At 47.6% G+C, this 25,579-nt stretch overlaps 1 protein-coding gene across 1 annotated transcript in view; it reads right to left on the reverse strand.

The window, feature by feature from the left end:
* The window catches only part of MVB12B (multivesicular body subunit 12B), a 163,684-nt gene that overhangs the window by 129,693 nt on the left and 8,412 nt on the right, over positions 1-25,579 (reverse strand). Inside the window, exon 2 of the mRNA XM_058672406.1 lies at positions 19,291-19,413. Within this exon, the coding sequence (XP_058528389.1) occupies positions 19,291-19,413 (123 nt within the window). The remainder of the gene's footprint in view (positions 1-19,290; positions 19,414-25,579) is intronic.

Consider the following 25,579-nt stretch of genomic DNA (forward strand, 5'->3'; position numbering starts at 1 on the left):
GAGTTCAGGCTCAAGCTCCTGACTCCAGCTTCCTGCAAATGCAGACCCTGGTTGGAGATAAAGGCTCAAGTACCTGGATCCCACCACCCACACGGCAGACACACGCCGGGCTCCCTTGGCCTGACATGGCAGACACACGCCGGGCTCCCTTGGCCTGACATGGCAGACACACGCCGGGCTCCCTTGGCCTGACAGTTCTTGCCCAGCACTGGCTGCAGCAGGCATTTAGGGATAGGAGAGCACTCATATGTTCTCCACCTCCCCCCCTTCAAAGAAAAATTTTCCAAAACATCTACACAGAAATTTCATCAACAAATATATATACTAATGGTACAAAAAAGTTCAAAAATCATTAGTTGTGAGAGAAATATAAACTAAAGCCACAATCAACTACGTAGCCACTAGAACCAATGACCATATCAAATATGGAGAGGGAAGCAAAGCTGGAATTCTGATGTTCTGCTGGAGTAAATGTCAAATGATGTAACTTCTTAGAAAATAGTTGGGCAGCTTCTTAAAATCTTAAACATCTATCAATCATAGCATCCAGCATCTCACTCCTGAGGGGTTTGCCTAAAGGAATGCATAATTCCACACAGAGATTCGTGTGTGAATAGCAGCACTTTAGTAGCTCAAACTAGAAGTCAGATAACCACCTACAGGCAAACAGCCTTACCGGTAACCAAAGGAACACTGCTCCATTGACAGGAACTACAAATGCTCTCAACAAGCCACAATCTGAATGAAGAAAGCCAGATGAAAAAGTCACATGAGATTCTAGAAAATGTGACCTGCTCTACGGCAACAGAGGCTGGTGACTTCCTGGGGAGGCAGGCAGGGAGAGAGGAGGGCAGGGAGGAGCGTCTGGGGCTGAGGGCCGTGCTCACTCTCCTGTGGTGGCTCCACGGGCCCACGCGCACGCGCAGAGCTCGTCAGACCCGTGCAGCGGACTGCAGGCCCATCTCAATAAAGACACAAAAAAATTCATGTCCAACAGAAATAACACTCATATGTAATAAAACACCAGAAATGACAAGATATGAGGAAGACTATAAAACTTTACTGAAGAATTCAAAACAAATCTAAAATAAAAATACAAACCAGCTCGGTGTAGCAAATAAAGCTACCTCCAACGACACGGGTATCCGACGCAGGCGTCAGTTTGAATCCCAGCTGCTTCACTCGGGTTCAGCTCCCTGCTACATGTGCCCCGGAAAGCAACAGAAGCTGCACCTGTGTGGGAGACCCACCTCCTGGCCCCAGCCCAGTCCTCCTTGGTCGCTGTTGGGACTTGGAAAGTCAAACAGCAGGTGGAAGATTTCTCTTTTTCTTTTCCTCCCTGCTTCCTCTCCAAGTCAGCTTTTCAAACAAAATAAATAAATGTTGAAAGAGAAAACAAAAAAAGCAAATCATGTTCCAAGGTTGGAAAACTCAGTGCTGTCAACATCAACTCCCCCAAGTCAACCCATTCACCGAAACATCATCACCTTTTGTGCATCTGACAAGCTGGCTCCAGAGTTCTTAGAAAACACACGGCGGTAACCAAAACATCTCAAAAGAGAAAACGGCTCTGTCAGATGTTAAAATAGGCTACAAAAAACCTTGAAATGAAAGAAGCTGAACATACAGATGGCCGTATGTCATAGGGCTCCGTATCTATGAATCTCCCAGACGAGGTGCAGCCGGGCCAGAGCACTGGCTGTGGGCTGCCGGGGGCTGCCAGGAGGAGGCGGCACAGCTCCTTCAAGGGGGCAGGAGTGCCTCGGGGGTGATGATGGCGCTCTGCACATTCTCCAGAGTGTACTAAATGCAACTGAATTGTTCACTTTAAAACAGTTAATTCTATGTTATGGGCAATTTCACTTCAATTTTAGAAAATCAAAAGAATTGCTAACTTAAAAAAAAAAACACATGCTCTAAGCTTCCAATAATTGAAACAGTGTGTTATTGTAGAGGAATAGGTTACATAGATTAATGAAACAAAATACATATTAAAATAATCTGGAAAATTCCCTTCTTTGGGGTCCAAGTAAATGCCACCCTACAACAAGATTTCTTGCCGTGTCACCAGACTGGTCCTCAATCGGCTCTGCCCAGGGCCTCACAGCTCTCCCCACTGCCCAGTGCCCCGTTGGTTGTCACCTGGGGTAAGCAGGAGGCAGCAACACAGCTAATTCCTGGTGTCCTGCATCCTCTGTAGAGGGCTATTTCCCTTAAGAGAAGAGAAGCCCCTGTGGATCTTGTCTCCAGGACGGGAGAGGAGGTTTGAATCTGACTGGAGCACTACCTGTGCCCAAGAAGGGGTTAGTTAGCAATGGAGCAGCAGGTCAGATACAGAGGTGGAGAGGGCGTGGAAGACATCAACACTTTTGGGGGAGGAGTGAGGGAGGTTCCATCCCAACCCAGACTCCAGAAGAAGTACTGGGATGTTTACAAACACATCAGTAAGACAGGTGAAGGATTATCAGCTAAAACTATCAGTCTTACATCATGGGATAGTTAGGCTTTCTTATTTTTCTTTAATTTCCTCAAGTTTTTATGCTGAAATAACTTCAGATTTAAAGACAAATTGTAAACAGGCAAAAATTCTCATATACCCATTGCCCAGATTCCCAAATAAGGGTAATAACTTTTATTTTTTAAAATTAATAAAGAGAACCAATTTCATGCATTTTATAAATATAACCACTAACTCTTCCTAAGCAGAGAATTGTGAAAGGTTACCATTTTCATACTGTCTTTCTCTTCCTTACATACGTGAGAACTTTAAGGAGTATATGAGACACCAAAAGAGAAATTAATTTTGATGCAAAATTTTGAAATCCATGCATGAGTGCACATGTATGTGAGTGTATGTGTTTCGTTTATCTGCCACATGCTTCCTGGGGGCTCACAGAACTCTTCTCCTAACTGGCAATGCCAACCCAGATCACTCACTGCAGTGGGCTCTGCATTGGTGTCTCACTTTCAGTCCTCTGTAAACAGTAAGTACTATATGAAAGGCACTTTGAGACTAAATAAACTGCTTCTCATAAAAACTCCACCTGCTGTTTTCAACATCTAGATAGAACTTTAAACGCACCATGACTGTAGCCAGCCCTTGTGGAGCAGCTAACTGGTCTATGACACTGGCAACCGTGCATGAGCACCGGTTCAAGTCCTGATTGCTCCAAGTCCTGACCCAGCTCCCTGCTAAGGCTCCTGGGAAAGCAGCTGAAGACTGGCCCAGGCGCTTGGGCCTCTGTCACCCACGTGGGAGCACAAACTGAGGTTCCAGGTTCCTGGCTGCCATCTGACAGAGCCCCAGCTGCTATGCTGATTGGGAGAGTGAAGCAGAGAGAAGGGGTGGGTACAACTCTGCCTCTCAAATAAATCATTAAAAACAATACTGACAAAAACAAAACCAAAAAGACTGATGGACAGATGTGACTACATCAACACTTTAATAGAGCGAACAATTCTGATATTATGAATACAAAAGTCTAGAAAAATCGGCGTAATATTCAGTATAAAATGCAGCAGCTTAATATATAGAACAAAAATGCTTGACATTTTCTGTCGTTTTGTTTGTTTCTGGATTTGAAAAGACTTAGCTGAACATTCCTAAGTGTGAAAATCCAAAATCTTGGGGCCTGGTGATGTGGCCTAGCGGCTAAAGTCCTTGCCTTGAACACGCTGGGATCCCGTATGGGTGCCAGTTCTAGTCCCAGCAGCTCCATTTCCCATCCAGCTCCCTGCCTGTGGCCTGGGAAAGCAGTCAAGGACGGCCCAAGGCTTTGGGACCCTGCAGCTGCGTGGGAGACCTGGAAGAGGTTCCTGGTTCCCGGCTCCGGATTGGCACAGCACCAGCCGCTGCGGTCACTTGGGGAGTGAAACATCGGACAGAAGATCTTTCTCTCTGTCTCTCCGGTCTGTATATCTGACTTTGTAACAAAAATAAATAAATCTTTAAAAAAAGAAAATCCAAAATCTGAAATAGTTTTGAAGCATTTCAGTTTTCATCTCTTTAGGTTAGAATTATGCAAGATACATGAGGGAATCCTACAAATCAGTAACAAAAAGCCAACAAAATGAGTCAACTCTAAAAAAACCAGAAATAATGGCAAAACTGCATGTGGACCACACACAGCAAAGGCTGTTCAGCCCTTCTGCTAATCACAGAACACAAATTTGCACAATGAGCTTCTGCTTTGGAAAAGTAACGAGGACCAAGTGTGGTGAAGGCTAGCAAGGCCAAGGAGGACAGTGTGTGCTGTGTGTCCAGCTCAGCAGTGTGCTTTGGAAAGCCTACCTGGTGACAACCACTGACCCTGAACCACCCACGTCCCTGCAGCCACTGGCACGCTCCCTGACAGGTGGACAGGGAGATGCTTTGAAGCACTGCTCTGCACAGACCAGAGGGGAAACTCTACACTGTCATTGGCAGGACAGTGTCTAGAAAGTCTCTGTAACCATTATCAAAAGGATGAGGTAACAGGGCAGGGACTTGGCATACTGGTTTGGAAGCTACTTGGGACAACCATATCCTGTAGAATGCCTGGGCTGTTCAACTCTCAGCTCCGCCTCCCAACTTCCTGCTTGCATGCACCCTGGGAGGCAGATGATGGCTCACGTATATGCATTCCTGACACCCAGGTGGGAGAGCTGGAATGAGTTTCAGGCTCCCGCGTTCAGCCTGGCCTAGGCCTGGCTACTGCAGGCTTTTGGGGTTGAACCTGTGCGTGGGACAGCTTTTTGTCTAGTTTTGGCTCTTTCTGCCTGCTTTCAAGTAAAATTATAATAAATAATGCGTTTAAAATTAAAACAAAAAGAACAAGGTCCTGGTATCCTCTGATGGCATGGAAAAACCTCTGACAGATACAGCCCTGTGAAGGGGAAAGGGAAATCGAATGATGTTACCTATAGCACACTGTGCAAGAGCAGCAGCCACCACCATGTCTCAAAGTACTATGCCAGCATTATTCAGTTGCTCCTCACCTCAGTTCTAGAAGGAAAGTTCAGTTATTAATCCCACTTCAGAGACAAGAAAGAAAGCTGAGGCTGTAAGTGGAGCCTCTAGACCAGGCAGAAGGTGAGTCTGATTTTGACCACTGAGCCCATCCCTTAGTAGGTGGTTGTAGGCCTATTGAAAGATGACTGGAAGGATACAGACCAGACTGTCCCTACCAGTTCCCTCTGGGGAAGGGGAGCTGGTAAGAACTGATGGGAGCCCCTGGACCGCCTGCATCTTCTACAGTAACATATAATAAATACTCCTGCCATCCAAGCAGAACAACACTAAAGTATGAACGAATGCAGACGTAAAGGAACGAACTAGAGGAAAAGACAGACCCCTGTGGAAGTGGATCACTGTAAGAAACAGAACAGATGCTTCTTTCTGGTCTCATGGGCCATTCCTCCCTCCAGTGACCTCAGCCTTTCACCGGAACCTCCCACCTGCATTATCAAGTCCACTCTCACAGTGTAAATGTGGACTGTGGAACCGAGTCAGGCAGGCCTGAAGCATGGCGAGCCTCGCAGGCTTCAGCGAGCAAGTGGAGAGTGTGTGGAGAGCACGCAGCAGCGCCCTTCCTGACCAGATGTAATGGGGTGCGGTCACTGATGGCTTACACCCGCTTGTCAGGTTAATTAACAGCGAACAGGGCGCAGAAATGGAGTAGCCACACCCCACCTTTTCTACCTCCTCTCACACCATTCAAGTTACCTGAAGGCGCGAACCAGCGCCCGCCCCTCGGGTTTTCCGCACCATTTACAACAACTGACGGTGCGGAAATTACTCCAGAGGTCCGCACACGTGCCCCCTCATCCTCCTATTGTACTAGTTTAGGGCAACTACAGGAGAAATTTGGGCTCTGGTAACTCCCTTCCTGCCTGAAACTTTGTACTGTGTGGCTCTCAATCTGATTGGAAGATGAAAGTTTAAAACCCCCTGACTTTGGTAGCTCCTGGAGTGCAGCAGGAACTGCTGTCACCAAGCTTGGGAAATAAAGACGACTCCTAACATCCTACACTCAGGTCTAATGTGATCTCTCTCACACTCTGCAACACAGACACGGAACATGGAGGTTTTGGAAAGCAGATAAACAGATTCTCTGATTAGCCCTGGATTAACACAAAAATACAGCGGGCTGGTACTTAGCACTTCCAGAAATGTGGAGTAAATAAGCATTTCCCTGTTTTTCCCACCAAGTACAACTAAAAGTTCTTGACATTATGTGAAACAAACCTAAGAAGCCTCTGGAGGAGAGAGAGTAAGGCAGAACAGCCAGGGGCCTTGGGAACCAAGCAACATCACAATGATGAGTTCTGTGGGTTTTCTTTTTGTCTCAAATACCCCAGTCTTGGAGCTAAAAAGCGAAACCAGCAACCCGGAAACAGGGGTGGGGATGGGGGAAGCCCCAACAAAAGCCGGCTTTCTCTAATCAAAGGGCTAGCCTAGGAAGATGGAAAACTTCCAAATCACCACTGTAGCCACACACTGTAACAAACACTGCAGCCCTACCCCTGCCATGTCAGCAAAACCAGGGTCAGGGCTTGCACGGCTGTCCATCCTCACCGGCTGTGCGAGGCGCTGTGGGAGACAGCCCAGCAGGGAGCCAGGACTTTCACCCTTGTCCTTCTCCCTTCCCTCTCCAGTTGAGAGATGCAGAAGACATCCAGTGTTAGAAACTAGCACTGCGCAGCTGGTTTTTAACAACCTGCTCTCCAGCCCTGTGATGTCAGTGTAGGCCACAAAAGAAGCCACAGTGACGCTCCCCTAACCAAGATGGCACAGGTGAAGGCCTAGTAGGGGGGCTGGAACAGCAGCTCTGCTCAGCAGTTGCAAGGAGTCTCACTCCTTGGGGGTCTCTAGAGCCCAGGCAGGAAACCTGGATTTCTACCCCTACCTGGCTTTGAAGAGGTAGTAAGAATCCTCAAACCTCTTCCTCCCAAACTAGTGTTAGACAAAGCAGGGTCAGAATTCTATAGTTCTATAGCATTCATCATTAAAATGCTTCACTGGGCAATTGTGAACATGCTTATAGCAAATGAAAAAAAACACAGAAAACATAAACAAGAATCAAACTGAAATTTTAGGACTAAGAAGTACAGCACCTGAAACAACTCAATGATGAGCCCACCAGCAGAAAGGGGAGGAGAAAAACAATCAACCAACTGGAATACAGAATACACATCATGTGACCTGAAGCACAGAGAAAACAGACTGAACAGCAACAGCAATGATCAGAGCCTCAGGGCCCGAGGGCCAGCACCAAAGGGTCCAACACCTGTGTCATCAGAGGGCCAGGGGGAAGATGAACCTCAAAAGATAGTAGCTACAAACTTTCCCAAATTTGGCAAAAGGTGTAAGACTATATGGTCAAAAAGGTTAAAAAAAAAAAAAAAAGGCACTTCAAAAAGTTCACAGAAAACAAAACTAAAAAGTAAGTTTATTTTGGTGCAAAAATTGAAATCCATACTTATGAGTGTTTAAGAATCTATTTTAAATAAGGCTTATAAATGAAAATAAATGAGAGCAAAGGTCCTGCGCTTTACTCAAACTGATAAAAAGCTGATAAAACACGAACACATCACAAGACAGGTAAACAGAGCTTACACATATTGTGATACCCACAACAACCACTAAAAAGTTATACAAAGAACATTCAAAAACAATCACATAAGAAAACAAAGAAGTCTAATAAATGCGCGAATAACCCACAGCAAGGCAAGAAAAACAAAGAACAAAAAATTCATAGTAAATAAGAAAAATGTCAGGCTTGAGCTCCAATATATGAATAAATACATTAAGTGTAAACAGACTAAACAAGTTAAGGCAAAGAAACTGGCAGAGTAGATTTGAAGTATAGCAAAGTTTTTCTATAGGAAATGTAGTTCAAACAATGTATAACATTGTATAACAATGTATAACATTGTTTGAAAGTGAAAGCATTAACAAAAGGAAAAAGTAACCCCAAAAAAGGAGGTAGAAGTTGCTACACTGATATCAGATAAAACAGACTGAATTCAAAGCTAATATCAGACACAAATATATATTCTTAATGACTGTGCATCAGGAAGACACAGTTATCTTAATGTAAACACCCCATAGCTATTGCTGCAAAATATGTAAAAGCAAAAAGTGACAGTACTAAGAAAAAAAGTCCACAACACAGATTTCAACAACCCTTTCTCATAACTAATGGAATTGGACGGAACTCAGTAAAAACAGGTGCACATATTCTGTCTACCACACAATCTAATGAATTTTTAGAGGACGTTTCTCTCAACAACTACAGAATACACTGTTTTTCAAGTGCCTGAAGAACACAGACCAACATAGGCCATGTAATAGGCTATGAAAAAAATTTCTACAAGTCTTAGAGAACTGAAATTATCACAATGGTTTCAATCACAATGGACTCAAACTAGAAACTACTAACAAATCACAAGAAAAACCCCTAAATGTTTGAAAATTAAATAACACTTTCAAATAATGCGAGTCAAAGAAGAAATCTAAAAGGAAATTTTAAAATACTTTGAATGGAATGAAAATTTAAAATTAGACACATAAACTTGTGAGATAAAGCTCAAACAGTGCTGAAAGAGAAATTTACACCACAAAATGCATACTGTAAGAATGAGGACTTCAGGACTCGGTGCGGTAGCCTAGTGGCTAAAGTCCTCACCCTGCATTCACCAGGATCCCATATGGGCACTGGTTCTAATCCCAGTGGCCCTGCTTCCCATCCAGCTCCCTGCTTATGGCCTGGGAAAACAGTCAAGGATGGCCCAGGGCCTTAGGACCCTGCACCCGTGTAGGAGACCTGGAAGAGGCTCCTAGCTCCTGGCTTTGGACAGGCTCAGCTCTGGCCATTGCAGCCACTTGGGGAGTGAATCAGCAGATGGAGGATCTTCCTCTCTGTCTCTCCTCCTCTCTGTATATCTGAGTTTCCAATAAAAATGGGTAAGTACTTTTTTAAAAAAGAATGATGACTTCATAATTAATAATCTAAGCTCACATATCAGGAACCTAGAAAAAATAAGCAAGTAAAGAAGCCAAAAGTCAGCAAAAAGGAGAAAATAATAAAGAATAAGGGAAAAACTAAAAGCAGAGAGAAATTGAGAAAAAATCAATAATACAAAGAATCTTTTGAAAAGCTACAGAGAAGACAAATGATCAAATCAGAAACAGGATGTCCTTACAGACTTCAGCCATCAAATGAGTAAGGGAGTGACAGGAACAACTCCACATACACGAATTTAGATGAAATGAGCCAACCCCCCAACGGATACAGGCCACCCCACCCATCTAATACACAATGGATATGACCACCCCACTCATCCAATACACAATGGGTACAGGCCACCCCACTCCTCCAACACACGACGGATACAGGCCATCCCACTCATCCAGTACACGACGGATACAGGCCACCCCACTCATCCAATACACAACAGATACAGGCGAGCCCACTCATCCAGTACACAATGGATAATCTAAAATCCCTATAACTATGAAGGAAACTTGATGTATAATTATAACATTTTCTGCATATAAATCTCCAGGACCACTCTCACTGGAGGATTGTAACATTTAAGGATAATTAACATCAATTTTACAAGGCATCTTCCAGATTGTGCAAGAGGGAATATCTTATAACTTATTTTATGAATCTACCACTAACAAACCAGACAGTATAAAACAAAATGAGCATCCCATCCCTCGTGAACATAGATACAAAATTCTCAACAAAAAATAGTAGCAAAGAGAAGTCAACACTAAAAAGAATTATATAGCACAGCCAAATGGAATTTGTTCCAGGGAAGCAAGGCTGGTTCAATATTCAAAAACAAACCAAAGTAATCTACCACATTAGTAAGATTGGGGGGGGATCACATAATCAAATCAATTGATATAGAAAAAATGCCTGACAAAAGTCAGCATCCATTTACAACAAAACCTAGAGCTAACACTATATTTCTTTTTAAAAAATATTTATTTATTTTTATTGCAAAGTCAGATATGCACGGAGGAAGAGAGACAGAGAGCAAGATCTTCCATCCGATGATTTACTCCCCAGGTGACCGCAAGAGCAGGTACAATCCAAAGCCAGGAGCAAGGGATTTCCTCCAGGTCTCCCGTGAGGGTGCAGGGTCCCAAGGCATTAGACTGTCCTCAACCAATCTATTTTTAAAATCCCTGGAACTTATTAATAAGTGAATTCCACAAGATCATGGGATATAAGGCTAACCCTTAAAACCAATTATAGTGCTATGAAATAGCAATAAGCAAAGATAAATTGTGTTAAAGATTTATTTATTTTTATTGGAAAGTCAGATTTACAGAGAGGAGACAGAGAGAAAGATCTACCCTCTGATTCACTCCCCAAGTGGCTGCAACGATCTGAAGCCAAGTGCCTCTTCCAAGTCTCCCATGTGGGTGCAGGGTCTCAAGGCTTTGGGCCATCCTCCACTGCTTTCCCAGGCCACAAGCAGGGGGCTGGAAGGGAAGTAAGAGCAGCCAGGCTATGAACCAGTGCCCATATGGGATCCCAGCCCAATGTGTGCAAGGCAAGGACTTTAGCCAGTAGGCTACTGCACTGGGTCCTAGAGATAAAATTTAAAGCGTAATTCCATTAACAATTACTCTAAGTATTTAGGTTTAAATCTACTACAGCATGTATAGAGGTTTTCACTAAAAAGTGTGTTGGTGAAAGAAATTAAATAGACAGCTACACTAGGTTCATGGATTGAAAGATTTAGCAGACACCAATTCTCCTCAAATTGATACACAAATATAACATTATTGCCATCACAATCCCAACAAGAGTTTTCATTCTGAAGTGTATTTGAGCAGATAAACAAATTGAACAACTAAGACAAGTTTTGAAAAGAAAATAAGTAATTCTACCAAATTTCAAGACTTGATATATAGCTGTAATAATCAATACTTGAGTTAGACTGGCAGAGGGACAGTCTCATTTAGTATGAAACAAAATAGAAAATCATATAAAATACTCAACTGATCTGTGATAGAATTTCAAAAGTATTTCAAAGCAAAGTCTACTTTTTCAAAAAGGTGCTAGCCCAACGGTCTTCTGACAGGGTGCAAAAGACGGAATGTGGATCTAGGTTGGCACCTTCTGCTTTTACCAAATGCATCACAGGCGTTAAGAGCTTACGGGGGAGGGGGCATTCAGAGAAAATCTTCAGGATCTAGGACTAGACTTAATTCTTATACTTGATAGGAAAACATTCATAAATTTTTAAAAACCTGATAGACTGGACTGCATCACAATTTAAAACCTTTGCCCTATGAAAGATCCTGATCAGGAAAGCTGAGTACAGACAAGAACAAATTTGCAAACCAATAAGGGTTTTCCAATAAAGGATTCATACAAAGAAAACACAAGTAAGACTCAACAGTAACGTGCCAACCAATTAAAACACCAGTCAGAGACATGAACAGACTTTCATGGAAAATAGCACAATGAAAAGACATTAAGCATCGTTAGCCACATGAAAGAAAACAGAAATTAAAACCACAGAGTTACCACTACAAACTTATTAAAATGGCTAAAACAAAAAATACTTACAATAACAAATGCTGGAAAAGATACTGAGAAAGTGGATCTCTCATAAATTATAACCATGTCAGAAAGCAATTTTGGCATTTTCTTTAAAAACTAAAATGAGAGCCCTGTGTGATGGCTCAGTAGCTAAATCTTTGCCTTGCACATGCTGGGATCCATATGGGTACCTGTTCATGTCCCTGCTGCTCCACTTCTCATCAGCTCCCTGCTTGTGGTCTGGGAAAGCAGTCGAGGACGCCCCAAAGCCTTGGAACCCTGCAGCGATGTGGGAGACCCAGAAGAAGCTCCTGGCTACTAGTTCCTGGCTTCAGATCGACTCAGTTTCACCACTGAGACCATTTGGGGAGTGAGCCAGTGGATGCAAGAACTTTCTGTCCCTTGTTCTCTCTGTAAATCTGACATTCCAATAAATATGAATAAATCTTTTTTTAAAACCTAAACATGAAATACACATGACCCAGAAAATACACTACTGGACACTTATCAGGAGCAATAAAAACTTCTGCCCCCCCCAAAAAAAACTTGATCATGAGTACTATATATTTTATCATAATAACTCCAAGCCAGAAATAAACAAGATGTCTTTTAGTGGGTAAAGGGATAAACTATGGTACCTCTACATTAATAAAAATAAACAAATTATTGAAACATACAACGTATTCTCTGAATGAATCTCAAGAGAATTATGTTGAGTTTTCTTTTTAATAGGATTTATTTCACTTATTTGAATGGCAGACTTAGGGTGAAACAAAATGAGAATGCTCTTCCATCCACTGGTTCATTCCCCAAATGGCCACAATGGCCCTGGGCCAGGCTGGAGCTTGGAACTCCATCCAGGTCTCCCATAAGGCTGGGAGCCTTTATAAACAGACAATGCCAGTGGCTATATCCTGCATAATTCCATTTAGAAATGAAAGCAGATCAGTGGTCATGGAGGGGCTGGAGGATGAAGGATCCAGGAGGATGGCAACTGCACTGGGGTCTGCTGCCTGTACTGCATGAGGCTCTGATACCTGAGCGTGGTGCTTTGTGAGGAGCGACTGCACCCAGGGTCAGTTAACTCCTGGAGACAGTAAATGTCTTCACTGTGAGCAACATTTGGATATACAAGGCAGCTGATGCTGGGTCTGCACCCCAGCTTTACCCAGGCTCCTGCCGCCTGGTCCCTTATTCCTCAGCCCTGAAGCACCCCCAGAGCCAGTACCTGGGGACCACCCTCACAGCCTAGAGTCTAAAGAAATGACTCCAACTCTATCCTGCTCAGCCAGGTCAGCAACTCCTTTTGCTTCCCCAGGTTAGCAACTCCTCTTAGGAACTTTAACTAACTATCTTTCCAGTGACAAGCCTCTCCTGGTATCATGGCCACACCACACATGAATAACTACAAAACCCTGGGTACATTTTAAAATAGAATTGTTCTGTATTTTGACTGTGTCAATTGCAACATCCTGGCTGTGACACTTAACCAGAGTCTGCAAGCTGTTCCCTTTTTCAGGGAGAGGGGGATGGATAAATAGCATCCTGTATCCACAATGATCTCAAAATTTAAAAGTTTAAATTTTAAAAATGAAAGAATTAAAGTAAGTGTCTCATCTTTTCCCTCAACCCAATTAATTCAGATTTCATTGTCAGAGAAGTCTTTTCAAATTAGTGAACAGGAAGTTTTAGCGAACAGAAGGAAGTGCCAGGACACTGTGCATTGTTCCCCACCAGGCCCCGCCACTCCTGGGGAACCAAAGTCTTTGGATCAAAATAAAACATTCACGGATGGTGGGATAGGGCAGCTCCTCCACAGGGAGACATGAAGCTCAGATTCTGAAAGGCCCATCCCGACAGCAGTTGGTGCCCGCTTCCCACATGCCTCCTGCAGCACACGGTGTCCGGTGTGCCATGTGCCAACTCTGGGCGACTCCCCGGAGACCCATGCTGGGCAGGAGAAAGGGAAACAGGAGCAAAAAGCAGAGTTTGCTAATTCAGGCCACAGGAAACAAATACCCAAAGGCTGGTCACAAAACCACTTTCTATATTTTCAGTAAACCTCAGCTTAATGTGGCTTTTTTTTTTAATAAAACAAAAAGGAGGAACACCTGGTGCCTTTTGTCAAAACAAGCTCTGTGAAGATAAAGCAGGCTTGAGGGTGGACTCGGTTGGGTCATTTCTGCAATCAGAACCAGCTATTTCAGGGGCACAGTCACAGTCTGGCACGGCTGTGAACATGCTGCTGGCGACTCCGAAGCCTCTATCAGTGTCTGAGTTCAAGTACTTGGGTCCCTACCACCCATGGGGAAGGCCTCGATGGAGTTTGGGGCTCCTGACTTCAGCCTGATCCAGTTTTAAGCATTAGGGGAGTGAGCCAGCAGAGAGATTTCCATCTTTCTATCTTTCAAAGAAAGAAAATAAGTAAAAAGTAGCTCCTTGATGGCACAGCGGAGAGTTAGACAATAGGAAAATGCTGTTGCACTTCCTAGCTGGGGACAGAGCTAAGAGCTTACCTGGGCTTTGGGTCCTCACTGTCTCCAAGCCCAGGAGGGACAAAGGCGGTTTCCTGCCCTGCCAGGAGCCTTCCACCACAGCTCTGGCTTTTTGGAATTCCAGAGAGAGGCGATCAAATGGACGTGTGACCAGGCCCATACTTTTTCCCCGTGGATCCGGCCCACATAATACCATCCTCGCACACTTTTTACAATAAGATTCTTAAAAATTCATCAAGTGCTATATGAAAAAATGCAGGCTTGTTTGAACCTTTATTTTCATTTTCCCCCCATTTTCCTACTCCAGCAAGTAAAAAACCAAGCAAGACCTCCTTCAGATTCTTCCATGGATCCTGTGCATGCTCCCTCCCCCAGCACGTGGGCCCAGAGGCAGCCGTGGGAGCTGCCGGGTCTCACAGCTGCAGCATCAAAGTTCAAGAAATGCCTGATGCATCTGGGGCATTCTAGGGGCTAAGGAGGTCCAGCCATTTGTAAGGAACTTTGTACTGTTTCATTCACGTTAACACTATTGAGTGGCCTTTGTCTCTGCCACCACTGTCCACTCCTTCCTACCTGCTTCATCACACGGCCTGCTCCCTCCTGCCCCACCACACCTCCATCACTGTCCACTCCTTCTTACCTGGAGACAAGAGGGAAAGGCGCCTAAAGTCACGCCAAACTCCAGCCACAAGCACTCCCACCCTCTTCTTGAAGCCCCCCCGGCCCCGCGCTCAGTGTCTCTTCACCACACCCATGCCTGAATCCACTCCAATCAATGTCCACCACCAAGCTCTGTCACCTCCTGTCACTGAACCTGTGCAGACCATCAGCCTCACTGCACTGACCCTTCAGACTCACTGTACTTGACCATCAGCCTCACTGCACTGACCCTTCAGACTCACTGTACTTGACCATCAGCCTCACTGCACTGACCCTTCAGGCAGCCCCAGACAATCCTGACCACCCCTTCCTCCTGAACCACTCTTTCCCTCTTAGTGTTCTTATTCATTTTCTGCCTTTCTGGTTGCTAGGCCTCAATTCCCTTTTGAGCGACTGCTCTTCTGCCATTCCATAATCGGCCTATCCCAGGGTACACTGATGGGCAGCTGACCTCACATGGTGTCTATTCTGGCTCCACAGCTTCTCTCTGTCCCAGACTGCTATGGCTTTCTTCCGTGCTCTGTGACGATGGCCTCTTTCTGGACCAGCAGACCTGGGCTCCACCTGGGTATCACACAAGCACCTCCAACTTGGCGTGTCCCAAACAGACAGAACACACTTGGCTGTCCACCCCCCACCCTCCACCCTCCACCCTCCACCCTCCACCCTCCACCCTCCACAAGGAACGTCAGCGTTCAACCAGCTGCCCAGGAGGGGATCCCCACATCACTCAGATCCTTTCCTCTCTTCACCCCACACCTACATCACAACACCTTGCTCCATTTCCCCTGTCAAATATGCACTTGGCTTCCACAGCCCATGTTTCTGTGGACTACCGAGCTGTCTGCCTTTTTCCATTTCCATCATCAATTACCTGTGGTGGGCTAACCCTCACCCTCCTCCCCCCACTAGGCACCAACCCACAGCTTCGAACTCCTCCACCTGCCTCAGGACCTATCCTCTCCAGTAATATTTCTTGCCCCACACGGCATCACGGTGTGTGAACTTTTGAAAACACAAATCCAAGAACCTCTTTCCCTTAAAATCCTTGAATGACTCTCAGCACCCTCAGAACAAGAGCCCAAGCCCTCCGTGCAGCTTACAGCACTTGGCTGGGATCTGGCCCTACCCATCTGCCTGTCCTCCCTCCCACCTTTGCCTAATGAAACTCAACCTTCCCAGAACACTGGATTTCCGGGGCTCCTACAGTAGGAGGTGAAACTAATGAGCAAATCAGTGAATGAATGAGCAATGAGCAGGAAAAGTTTAATTAAGAAGCTTTGTGAACTAAGCTTTGAAGGATGATGAGTAAGTTTTTACCAAAAAGGGGGGCATAAACACCCAGGGAATATAGAAAAAGTAAGTTTCAAGGTACAATGGCACAAAGCCACTGCATCTGTGCCACATGAGGCTGCAGTCTAAGTCAGAGACACCCTTTGAGAAAGGCTCACGACGGAGGTGACAGGATCAAGTCTCTGCAAGTACACAGAAACACACCCAACAAGCTGGATACCCTTGCACAATACAACAGCCCAGAGCAATGTGGAAATCCAGGGCTGAATTCTGTGCACAGGAGAGGAGGGAAGAAGTGTTTCTGTGTGTGTGTGTGTGTGTGTTGCTACAACTGGAAAACTGGCCAGCTGCCTATGAAAAGGAGCATGTACTATCTGTGGCAAACACCAGGCATGTCCATCATGGAGCCATTCTGCCGGGCCCTGTGGCATCCAAAGGTCATATGGGACCAATCCTGCCTATCGTCAGCCAGTCACCCCAAGATTTGAGAATGTGGTTGCAGAACAGAAAGGGGAGGCTACTTCAGAGCCCACTGCATGAACAGGGACCATAAACTGAAAGTTCAGCAAATCATGCCCAGCCCTCCAGACTAAGATTCTTCTGACCTGGAGAGGAGGAAGTCACTGAATGAAATTCTATGAATAAACACTGGCATCTTTCACTCTAGGCAACAATAGGGCCTCATCTCATTCTAAAGCAGTGCATCTAGGGCCTCCTCCACAGGGCTGTGTGGCTGTCACAGTCTTGAACACACGTTGTACGCAGGAAGGATGAACCCTGCAGCACACAGGAAGGCAGCTAGTGGGCTCGCCATACAGGCAGCACAGCAGCCGCCTCCACTATGCACTGGCCTTATGCTGCGGCCTGATGCTGACTTGATGTGAAACTCCAGATAATAAGAGTGGGGATGTCCCTCTCTCAGCCTGCCTAGCCGGCTGTCCTCTTGACCCCGGGGTCAGACCTCTGAGAAGACACCGGAAGCCAGCACCAAGGGATGGCTCCCAGTGCTCTCCCTGAAGGGGCTTTTAGAGGAAGAGGGGCCAGGCGAGCAGAGGCTGGGTAATTACCAGGCCAGCTAGCTCAAGTCCCTTGCCCTGCTCACCTTCCGCTAAAATGCATGGTACAGCATAATCAGGCAATGTGCTTATTAATTGTACTCATTTGACACCGCGCTCCTCTGCCCTGGGCTCCACGTTAGGAGAAAATGATAGGGATAGATTCTGCTCCTGTCAGACTTACCAAGACTTCTGGAAAACCAAACTACCAAAGGCCATCTGCCACCCATGAGCCAGGCATTCAAGATGACCCCAAAGGTACAAATGGACCGTTAAAGCTGCAGACGAGCGAGAGGGAGCAGCAGGAAGCTGCAGAGACCCATGGCCTGCGCCGTGTGCTCCCCGGTAGCCCTCCCAGGAGAGCGACCTGGGCCGCCCTCTGCCAGAGCAGCCTGAGAGCTCCTCGCCTGATTCACGGCCTTGCTGCTTCGGGCCTCATTCATCAAAAGACACTTTGGCTTCTCAAACCGGGAACACTTTTATTAGCTTCCCCACCAGCTTTATGGCAAAAAGCCATACCTAATGATTCTATTTTATGGAAAGTTATCCATTCAGAGAGTGCTGTGAAGTCAGGCAGCAGGTAAGACTCAAACTTCTGTTGAAAGGGATCCTGTTCTCTCACCCTTATACCAATCATAAACTTTCAGGCCATTGGGAAAGTGACAGGTAGCCACTGAACGTGCCTTTCTCCAGGCCCCAGTCCCGATGGCAGGTGTTCCTGTCGGGGACCGTTCTGCTCACCACAGTTTTCATCTGGCAACATCTAGAGATATTTCTGGTTGTCATCATTGGGAAAGAAGCAGCAGGTGCTATTAGTATCAGGTAGGCACAGATCAGCAAGACCGCTGAACAACCCATGATGTGCAGAAAAGCCCCACAGCAGAGAATTGTCTAGTTATCTGGCCCCAGATATCAAGGACACTGAGCTTGAAAACCCCTCTTGGGGGCCCGGCGGTGTGGTCTAGCAGCTAAAGTCCTCACCTTGAATGTGCCAGGATCCCATATGGGCGCCGGTTCTAATCCCAGCGGCCCTGCTTCCCATCCAGCTCCCTGCTTGTGGCCTGGGAAAGCAGTTAAGGACAGCCCAAAGCATTGGGACCCTCACCCGCGTGGGAGACCCGGAAGAGGATCTGGGCTCCTGGCTCCGGATCGGCACAGCACCAGCTGTTGCAGTCACCTGGGGAGTGAATCATTGGACAGAAGATATTTCTCTCTGTCTCTCCTCCTCTCTGTATATATCTGGCTTTGCAATAAAAATAATAATAATAAAAAAGAAAACCCCTCTTAGGGGGCTTTCTGTGGCACTGGGCAACCTGCCCACCTGGGTCACAAGAATAATCTGATTACTGACGGGTTTTCATCGCTGGATAATGACATGTGTGGTCTTCTAATGTATTCCTGATGCACACTATCAAGGAAAAAAATAAAATGTTATAAACACAAAATGAGGAAAGCAAGAATCAGATCCCTTTACATTGTCGGGACACATGGCGCTATTTACTGGGAAGGAGCCCTCCAAAGGGCACTCCACGCCTGGCCAGCTCCACCCAGAACAGAACTCCTCAACTGAAACAGTGCCAAGACTGGTTCCAACCAGCAAGGCCTCGGAACACCAGCACAGACCTGTGCCTGAAATCCAGGGAGAGGCCTCTGCTCCAGGCTGTGGCGTGGTCTGTCAGAGCCTGGAGCTGGCAGCAAGAGGGCTAGCCTGGTGATCAGCCACACTCAAGGCCCAGCACTCTGTCACCTCTCAGAGGCTGCGTACCCTTCACAAGCACCAAGGGAGCTGGGCTGACATGCTCTCCCAGCCTTCCAGGAACCACTGAGAGCTAAAGGAGCTCATGGCTCAAAAACTGCAAAGAGCTATGAAGACATGATGACTCTTGATGCACACATGGCAGAATATGACAACCACCAGTCTTTCCCTTGGTTCCTTTTCGGGAAATGTTACAATGACAACTGACTTAGGAAATCAGAGTCCCCAACCTCTGGATGTCACTGCAGGTTGGAATGATCATCAGAGGTCAAGTCACTCAAGCCAAGGTTAAGCCCAGGAAGAGGCCTTGCAGCTCCCAAGCCAGGACACTTGCACTCATTGGGATACCTTCACTCCCCGTCTCCCTAAGGTCCTTGAGGCAAGGAATATCCATACTCAGGGTCCGAAGGCATTGAACGTAGGAGGTAAGCACTGGCTGGATCAGGGAGCGGCACACACCAACAAGTAGCCTGACTTACCACGTCGTAGCCTGTGGGGGCGCGGTTCCGTGAGGCTACCACCCCGACCCCTGTGAGGGGGTCCAGGGAAGTCTCTGGCAAGGCTTCTGAAAGGTCTTTCACTTCAGGCATGGTGGGCTGGTCCTAGTTCAGAAAAGAGAAGAAGGAAGCACAAAATTCAAACTGAGCATCCAACATGAACAAGTCAAGGTTTCAAAGATGGAACCACGATCGGGCCAAACACCCTGTGCTCCACCAACTGACTTGGCAGAAGGGACCCCCACCACACCCAACTCTGTCTTCAGGTCAAGATTTCAGCAAATGACCCCTGGTGCCTGCTTCTCTCCTGCTCCATGAACCACTGCGCTGGCACAGCCACAGAGGCTTCCTCCCGCCTCTCAAGCCTGACAGCCAATCACCACCCACTCTACCATGTGGCTGCCCAGTTTCTCAGCAGGTACCAGCAGCACCTCTGTGGGCGAACCGGACATGGCTTAGTCAGACAGGACCTCCAATCCTCTCCCTTTCAGTGTCTCCTCTTCTGAGCACTGCATTGGAGTTCAGGCTCCACGACGTAGCAGTCGGCGGCTTTGAAAAAGCGATTTAACCTCTTGGAGCCTCAATTTTCTCCAGTACAAAATGAGGTTAGGGTACTGACACACTCCATAGCTCTTTCGAGAATTAAGAAAGCAAGTGTACATGAAGGGCATTGAAGGGGCCCCTGGCACACAGTGGGCAGCCAACAGAAAGCATTTGAGTCTGGAAGGTCCACTGTCACTGGGAAGCTGGAAGCCAGGTGACCAACAGTCCCCAGGGGACTGGCAGATGCTTCTGTGGTGTTTAACACCCCTCACCTCTAAAAGGGGGTCGGGGGGTATGCACTCGGGAAGAAGCAGGGGTCGGGCAGGAAGGACTACCCTGTGCTGACTCCCTTTTGATGTGAGCCAGGGAGACAGGTGGAACGCAGAGAGCGCGGGCCTGGGCAGCAAGAGAGGCTGTGCAAGAAAGTAAACAAAAAAGCAGCACCTTGTGTAAATGAAGTGATGCACGCTGAAAAGGACAAGTGACGGGACAAGTGAGATCCCCCCTCTTCCTTCGGTAGCAATGAACCACCCCCAACCCCCTTGCTGGCTGCCCACGGGTCTGCCAGATGCCTCCAGGCCACTTACTTACTGCTTCTAAAGCAAACCCAGCACCCGGCCTAGGGAGGCAGGTGGAGGAATGTTCTTACTTCCCAGTCAGCAAAGGCAGAGGTCATTCAAAACGCCTGCAGCCTCCTGACCAGGAGTGGTCCAAATGCTGCACACTCGTCACCCCTGGAGTCTGTGATACCCACAAAGGCTTGGGACACAGACTCACCCCTGCCACAGAGCCCAGGCCGACTAATGTGAGGTAGAGCCTGGCACAGCTGCACCCGCAGCTTCTGCTGAGGACAAAAGCTACATTGCATTATGTTTAACTTAATTCTGCTGAAGATATGCTTCTAGAAGGCCAAGGCAGTGAGGGGGAGAGGGGCAGGAAACCATGCTACAACATCTCCTGATTTCAAATTTCGTTCACCAGGCGGAGTTTATCTGCTTAAAGCTTAGGGCTCAGGACTTCCCACACACAGTAGGAATGCAGTAAATATTTACTGAGTAAATGTGCCTGCAAGGCCCCCCAGCAAAGATTTGCATCTGCTTGATGCAAAGCGAGCACCGGTCAGAAGGCTCGATGCGGTGCCTGGAAAAAACACCTGTATCATGGTGACCCAGAAATAACACTGCTGCAGTTGCAAAATATGAGTACCTGCTGTTGGTTACCAAAAACACTTTGCAATTAACAACCCATTAACAGAATGTACAAATTATGCCAGTGCTAAAATACCATGCTGTGAATTTAATAAAGAACACGTACTTTTTTTTTTTCCATGATCATACTGTCTTTACTATCCGAGAGAGAGAAAGAGAGAAAGATTCAGCAAGGGAGAGAGGAAAGGGGAAGGGAGAAGGTAAGCATAGATAAGAAATCTCTTATCTGGGGTAAATGCAGGTCCTCCAGTCCCAACACCCTCCCAGGAACACAGCTCTGGCTCTGAAGCACAGGGCCTCTCGCTCGCGGGGTCAACACGCCGTGAGACATGCTGCTGCTCCCAGAATGCACCAAGAAGGAAATCCCGGCCGTGGCTTCCAAGATGGCTGCAGGCACCTCGAGCTGAGGCAGACAAGCAGCGGGTCCAGGCTGTACAGGCTAGAGGGCCAGCAAGCAGCACCCAGCATCTCGTGCATGCGCTGGCCTCCTCCTTTCCTTCCCTGGGTGGCTGTGCCCATGGGACCAAGGCAGCCCTTTGTGAAGCAGAGACAAATGGCTCCTTGCAGTGCGGGGCTGTGGCCAGCTCGGCAGTGGGGGCTGCGCCACCGCCACCACCAGCCACAGAGGCTTTTAATGAGAAACGCCCAAGATATCCACGGCAGAGGCCATCACTCATAGGAGCCTGCCCCGAATTACATATTTTCTGACTGCAAATTACTTTTAACAGCATCTCCACTGGCATTTCAATTGACCTTCCTAACAAAAGGCCATTTATTAACTAGCACTCCAGGCTTTCCCAGGACCTCTGCTGCCTTGAGCCAGAAGGGATGACACCTCCTAGGACTCAGTGGCCAGGGGTCGCAGGCTGGACTTTTATAGGGGAAAGCAGAGGCCCTGAGGGAGCAGGCCAAGGGCACAGGATTTTTAAGACCAACATTAACCTGTCTTGCAAGAGGTGTTACTGAGCCAGTACAAGATACTCAGGCCCCCTGGGAACTACCCAGGTTTCATTTTGGCAGCTCTGCACCCAGCATCCACTCTGTCTGGAAATCCCAGCCACTCTGTTCTGCTGTATGGCGCTTTGCAGTTCTCAGGAGGCATCCCCTGGGCTCTTCCTCAGCTCATATGCACAGCCAGCTAGGGAGGTGGCTGGCCTGTGTTAGCCCAGTCTTACAGGAAAGGGAACCAAGGCCCAGCAGGCAGACTGCAGAGCCGGACGGGACCCCAGCCCTTGTGCCTCCTAGTCCGCTTTCCCTTCGCCCCACCCGATGGAGAGAGCATTCCAACACTAATTACGGTTTGAAATGCCAGCGCTCTTCTATCTCTGTCCACAGCTCAATAAGTCAAGGCGGAAGGAGAAAAGTAGAGAAAGATAAAAGTAACATGGGATTAATTTTCCTCACACCTCAGTTTCAAGATGCAACATTCCCCTCATAAATAATTTACAACAATAAAAATGAGCTAGGGCCATGTTTGCGTAGGACGGAGGTAAATTTAGGCCTAATGAGGGAGATCTGTGTGCCACGCAGGAGGGAACGGGTTGATGTACGGCCTGGGCGGGCAGGATCCACAGCACACAGGGGCTCCATTACCAGGGGAAGTAGAGGGGCCAACACAGAGGGGAGACGCCAAATGGGGAAATGAGAGCCATCCCAGCTGCGCTTACAAGGAGGGCCTGTGCAGGGAAAGCCACAAGTTGACCCGGTGTTCTGGTTGACAAGAGAATGGATGACGAGATTTTTCCAAAACGACAGGATTGAGCCAGCCTGAATCTAATTCCATTCTCAGTAAATGCCAGGTAAGGGATGCAGGTGGTGGGGTGCCTGGAAGTCACGCCAGCTGCTGGCCATGGCGACACAGACCTTGCGCTGATCCTTGCAGATCTGGCCCCAATCCGCATTCCAACCTCTCTGCTGAGCCAGCCCAGCATTTGTCTGCCAGATCATACCCAAGGCTGGGGGCAGCCTAAGTCTGCCACTGGAAGGCCTGCACATGTGTATATGTATATGTGCCTGGGCACACACGTGTGATCTGGGCAACACGGGAACGGATAGGGTGAAGAGCTGTTCATGCCAGACTCAATGAATAGCATGCAGGTACGGGAGGGGCCCGTTTGCTGCTTTGACCTGCACTGCTGCACCAAGGGCTGGGGCCAGGGCCAGACCCCAGTGCTCCCACACTACCCAGCACGATTATCCCAGGTTCACAGAGAAATGAACTTTGAAGCCCCTTCGAGCAGGCAGCACACAGCTCCCTTGCAGTTGATCAAAGAATTACTACAATCAAGAGCTTAATTCCTCAAAGTAGGCACTGCTGGATTTAGTGGATGGATGCTCAACATTGTTTCAGAATCAAAGGCACCAAAGGGGAGGAGCAGGAGCTACTGTATCACAGCTGAAAACTCAGGGAAACTTTGATATCATCTCTGTTTAATTTCCACCGCCCCAGTGAGCCTGGGATTGATCGTGTTTTATCAATTCCAGGACCGAAATCAAAACCTGACTCACGGAGCTCAGACCTCAATCAGGGGCCTTTCTGGTGGGCCAAGGAGTTTAAAGTGCTTTCAGGGCAACAACTGCAGGGGGCAAGGGGCACTTCCTTCAAAGGAGGTACACCGGCACCCCAGCCTCCCTGACGTGGTGAGGAGGGCAGGCTCAGCAGTAGGGCAAGTGCCACCCGCCAGGACTGTAGGCATCACTGGCACACAGCTTTTGAGGAGAGCAATTTCAAAGTATCCAAAGGGAGCAGGTTAACCCAGACTACTATAATTGAAATGACAAAAACAGCGGGTTAATTAAGTCCCTAATGAAGGACGAACTTGTGATCTGCTTGCCTGAAATCCAAAGCCAAGGCTCCAAAGACATAAACTGCCCAAAGACATCTACCAGCTCGAGGAGCTGCGGAAGGGGAGGGAAGAAATATTTCACTTGAAGTGAGAAACAGCACAAGAGCAGGGTGGTCGTGGAAGTTGTCCGTCCCTGGTGAGGGCTGCTGCTGCAGCTGCTGTGGGGAGGTTCTTGGCCCATTCCCAGGAGCACCAACAATCTGCTCGGACATCCTAGCATGACCTCAGCTGTAAACTGCAAGCAGGAGATACAAGAACACTGCCCTGTCCCTGCAGAGGGAGTGCCTGGCCAGGCTCCATTGAGCTGCATACACACACATACACAGAGGCCACCTCCTTAGCACAGGGCCAGAGATGCCCTCCTCAGAGGGCACAGCCCGGGGTGCATGCAGCTGTAGAACCCATGCAAATGTGCAGCCAGCTCTTGAGACTGCCCTGAGGGACCATGCACAAGCTGGCAAGTGTCACAACGGAGACACATGCTGGCATGATGGGCCTTGTGTGGTACTCAGGACAGCAGCCCAGAGCCTTCCACGCTCTGGTCTGGGCAGATTACCTAGGTCGTCAGTCAGAAGTCAGCCACTCGGACTTCTGGATGTTGTCCTGCTGCTGGATGTTGTCCTGGGAAAGTAAATATTCTTTTTTTTTTTATTTTTCCCTTCTGAGCTCTCCTGGATCACAAAGAATTTTCCAGTTAGGAAATTAACAATTGCCAGCATTTCCTCTCCTTATTTTCCCCCTAACCTTCCCCTCCCTTCCCCTGCCCCCACAGTAAAGGTCTGCTTCTCCCAGCAGAAGAATCTGGTTTGTAAATATGCTGATTCCATCTGACCCAGGCTTGCGCTGATGGTAACCCTTTGATGAGCAGACAGATTTTTCCATAGAAAACGTGAGGCAGCCCTAAAGTCCAGGTAGTGACAGCCCTGCACAGTGCAATGCTAAATCCCAGAATTTCCCGCTCCAAAAATAAACCTGAGATCAAGTTCCCAGGCGCTGCCCTGGCCAAAACCCTGCCCGGTGCTATATAAACCAAGGCACATCATGCCTGGATGGGTCACCCTCCGGTGTATTCACAATCTCTGCCAATGAGGGCCAGCCCTACACACTCCCAGCAGGGCTCGCTACTGTTGCTCTATCTCCTGGGGGGCAGGGGGCAGACGACACCCCCTCCATGAAACTTCCCCAGGAAGTCTCAAAAGCGATGGTCTCTTCCAGTCAAATGACCTGAGCCACATCTAACCCTCGTTGCCACAGAGCCCGCAGCAGCAGGGGCTGCCAGGCCATGAAAACAGCGGCTTCAGGTCAGCCAGGTCACCAAGCCCCTCCCTGCCTTGACGTGGGACTTCTGAGTCCCTTGCCAAACTTGTGGTGATCTAATCATTCTGCTGTGTGTTGACTTCCAGAATCCCCCCTGGGCCTGGACTTTGCCCCTGCTAATCGGGCATGTGCCCAGTGACCTGTCACCTGTTTTTACCTGTGAATCCCGCTAACGCCAAGCACCACCCACAATCACCCCACTCCCCAGCAAGGCCTGGGGCATTACAGTGGCTGTGCTAAGCACTGGAAGGTATGGCAGCAACAAAGACGCAAAGTCTTGCACTCTGCAGCAAGAGTTACCTAATGTCAACATGTGGAAAGCTACCCTTGAGGAACTGCATGAACAGAGTTGGAGCC

The sequence above is a fragment of the Ochotona princeps genome, chromosome 14 (assembly GCF_030435755.1).
Source record: "Ochotona princeps isolate mOchPri1 chromosome 14, mOchPri1.hap1, whole genome shotgun sequence".
In the NCBI taxonomy this organism is placed as follows: Eukaryota; Metazoa; Chordata; class Mammalia; order Lagomorpha; family Ochotonidae; genus Ochotona; species Ochotona princeps.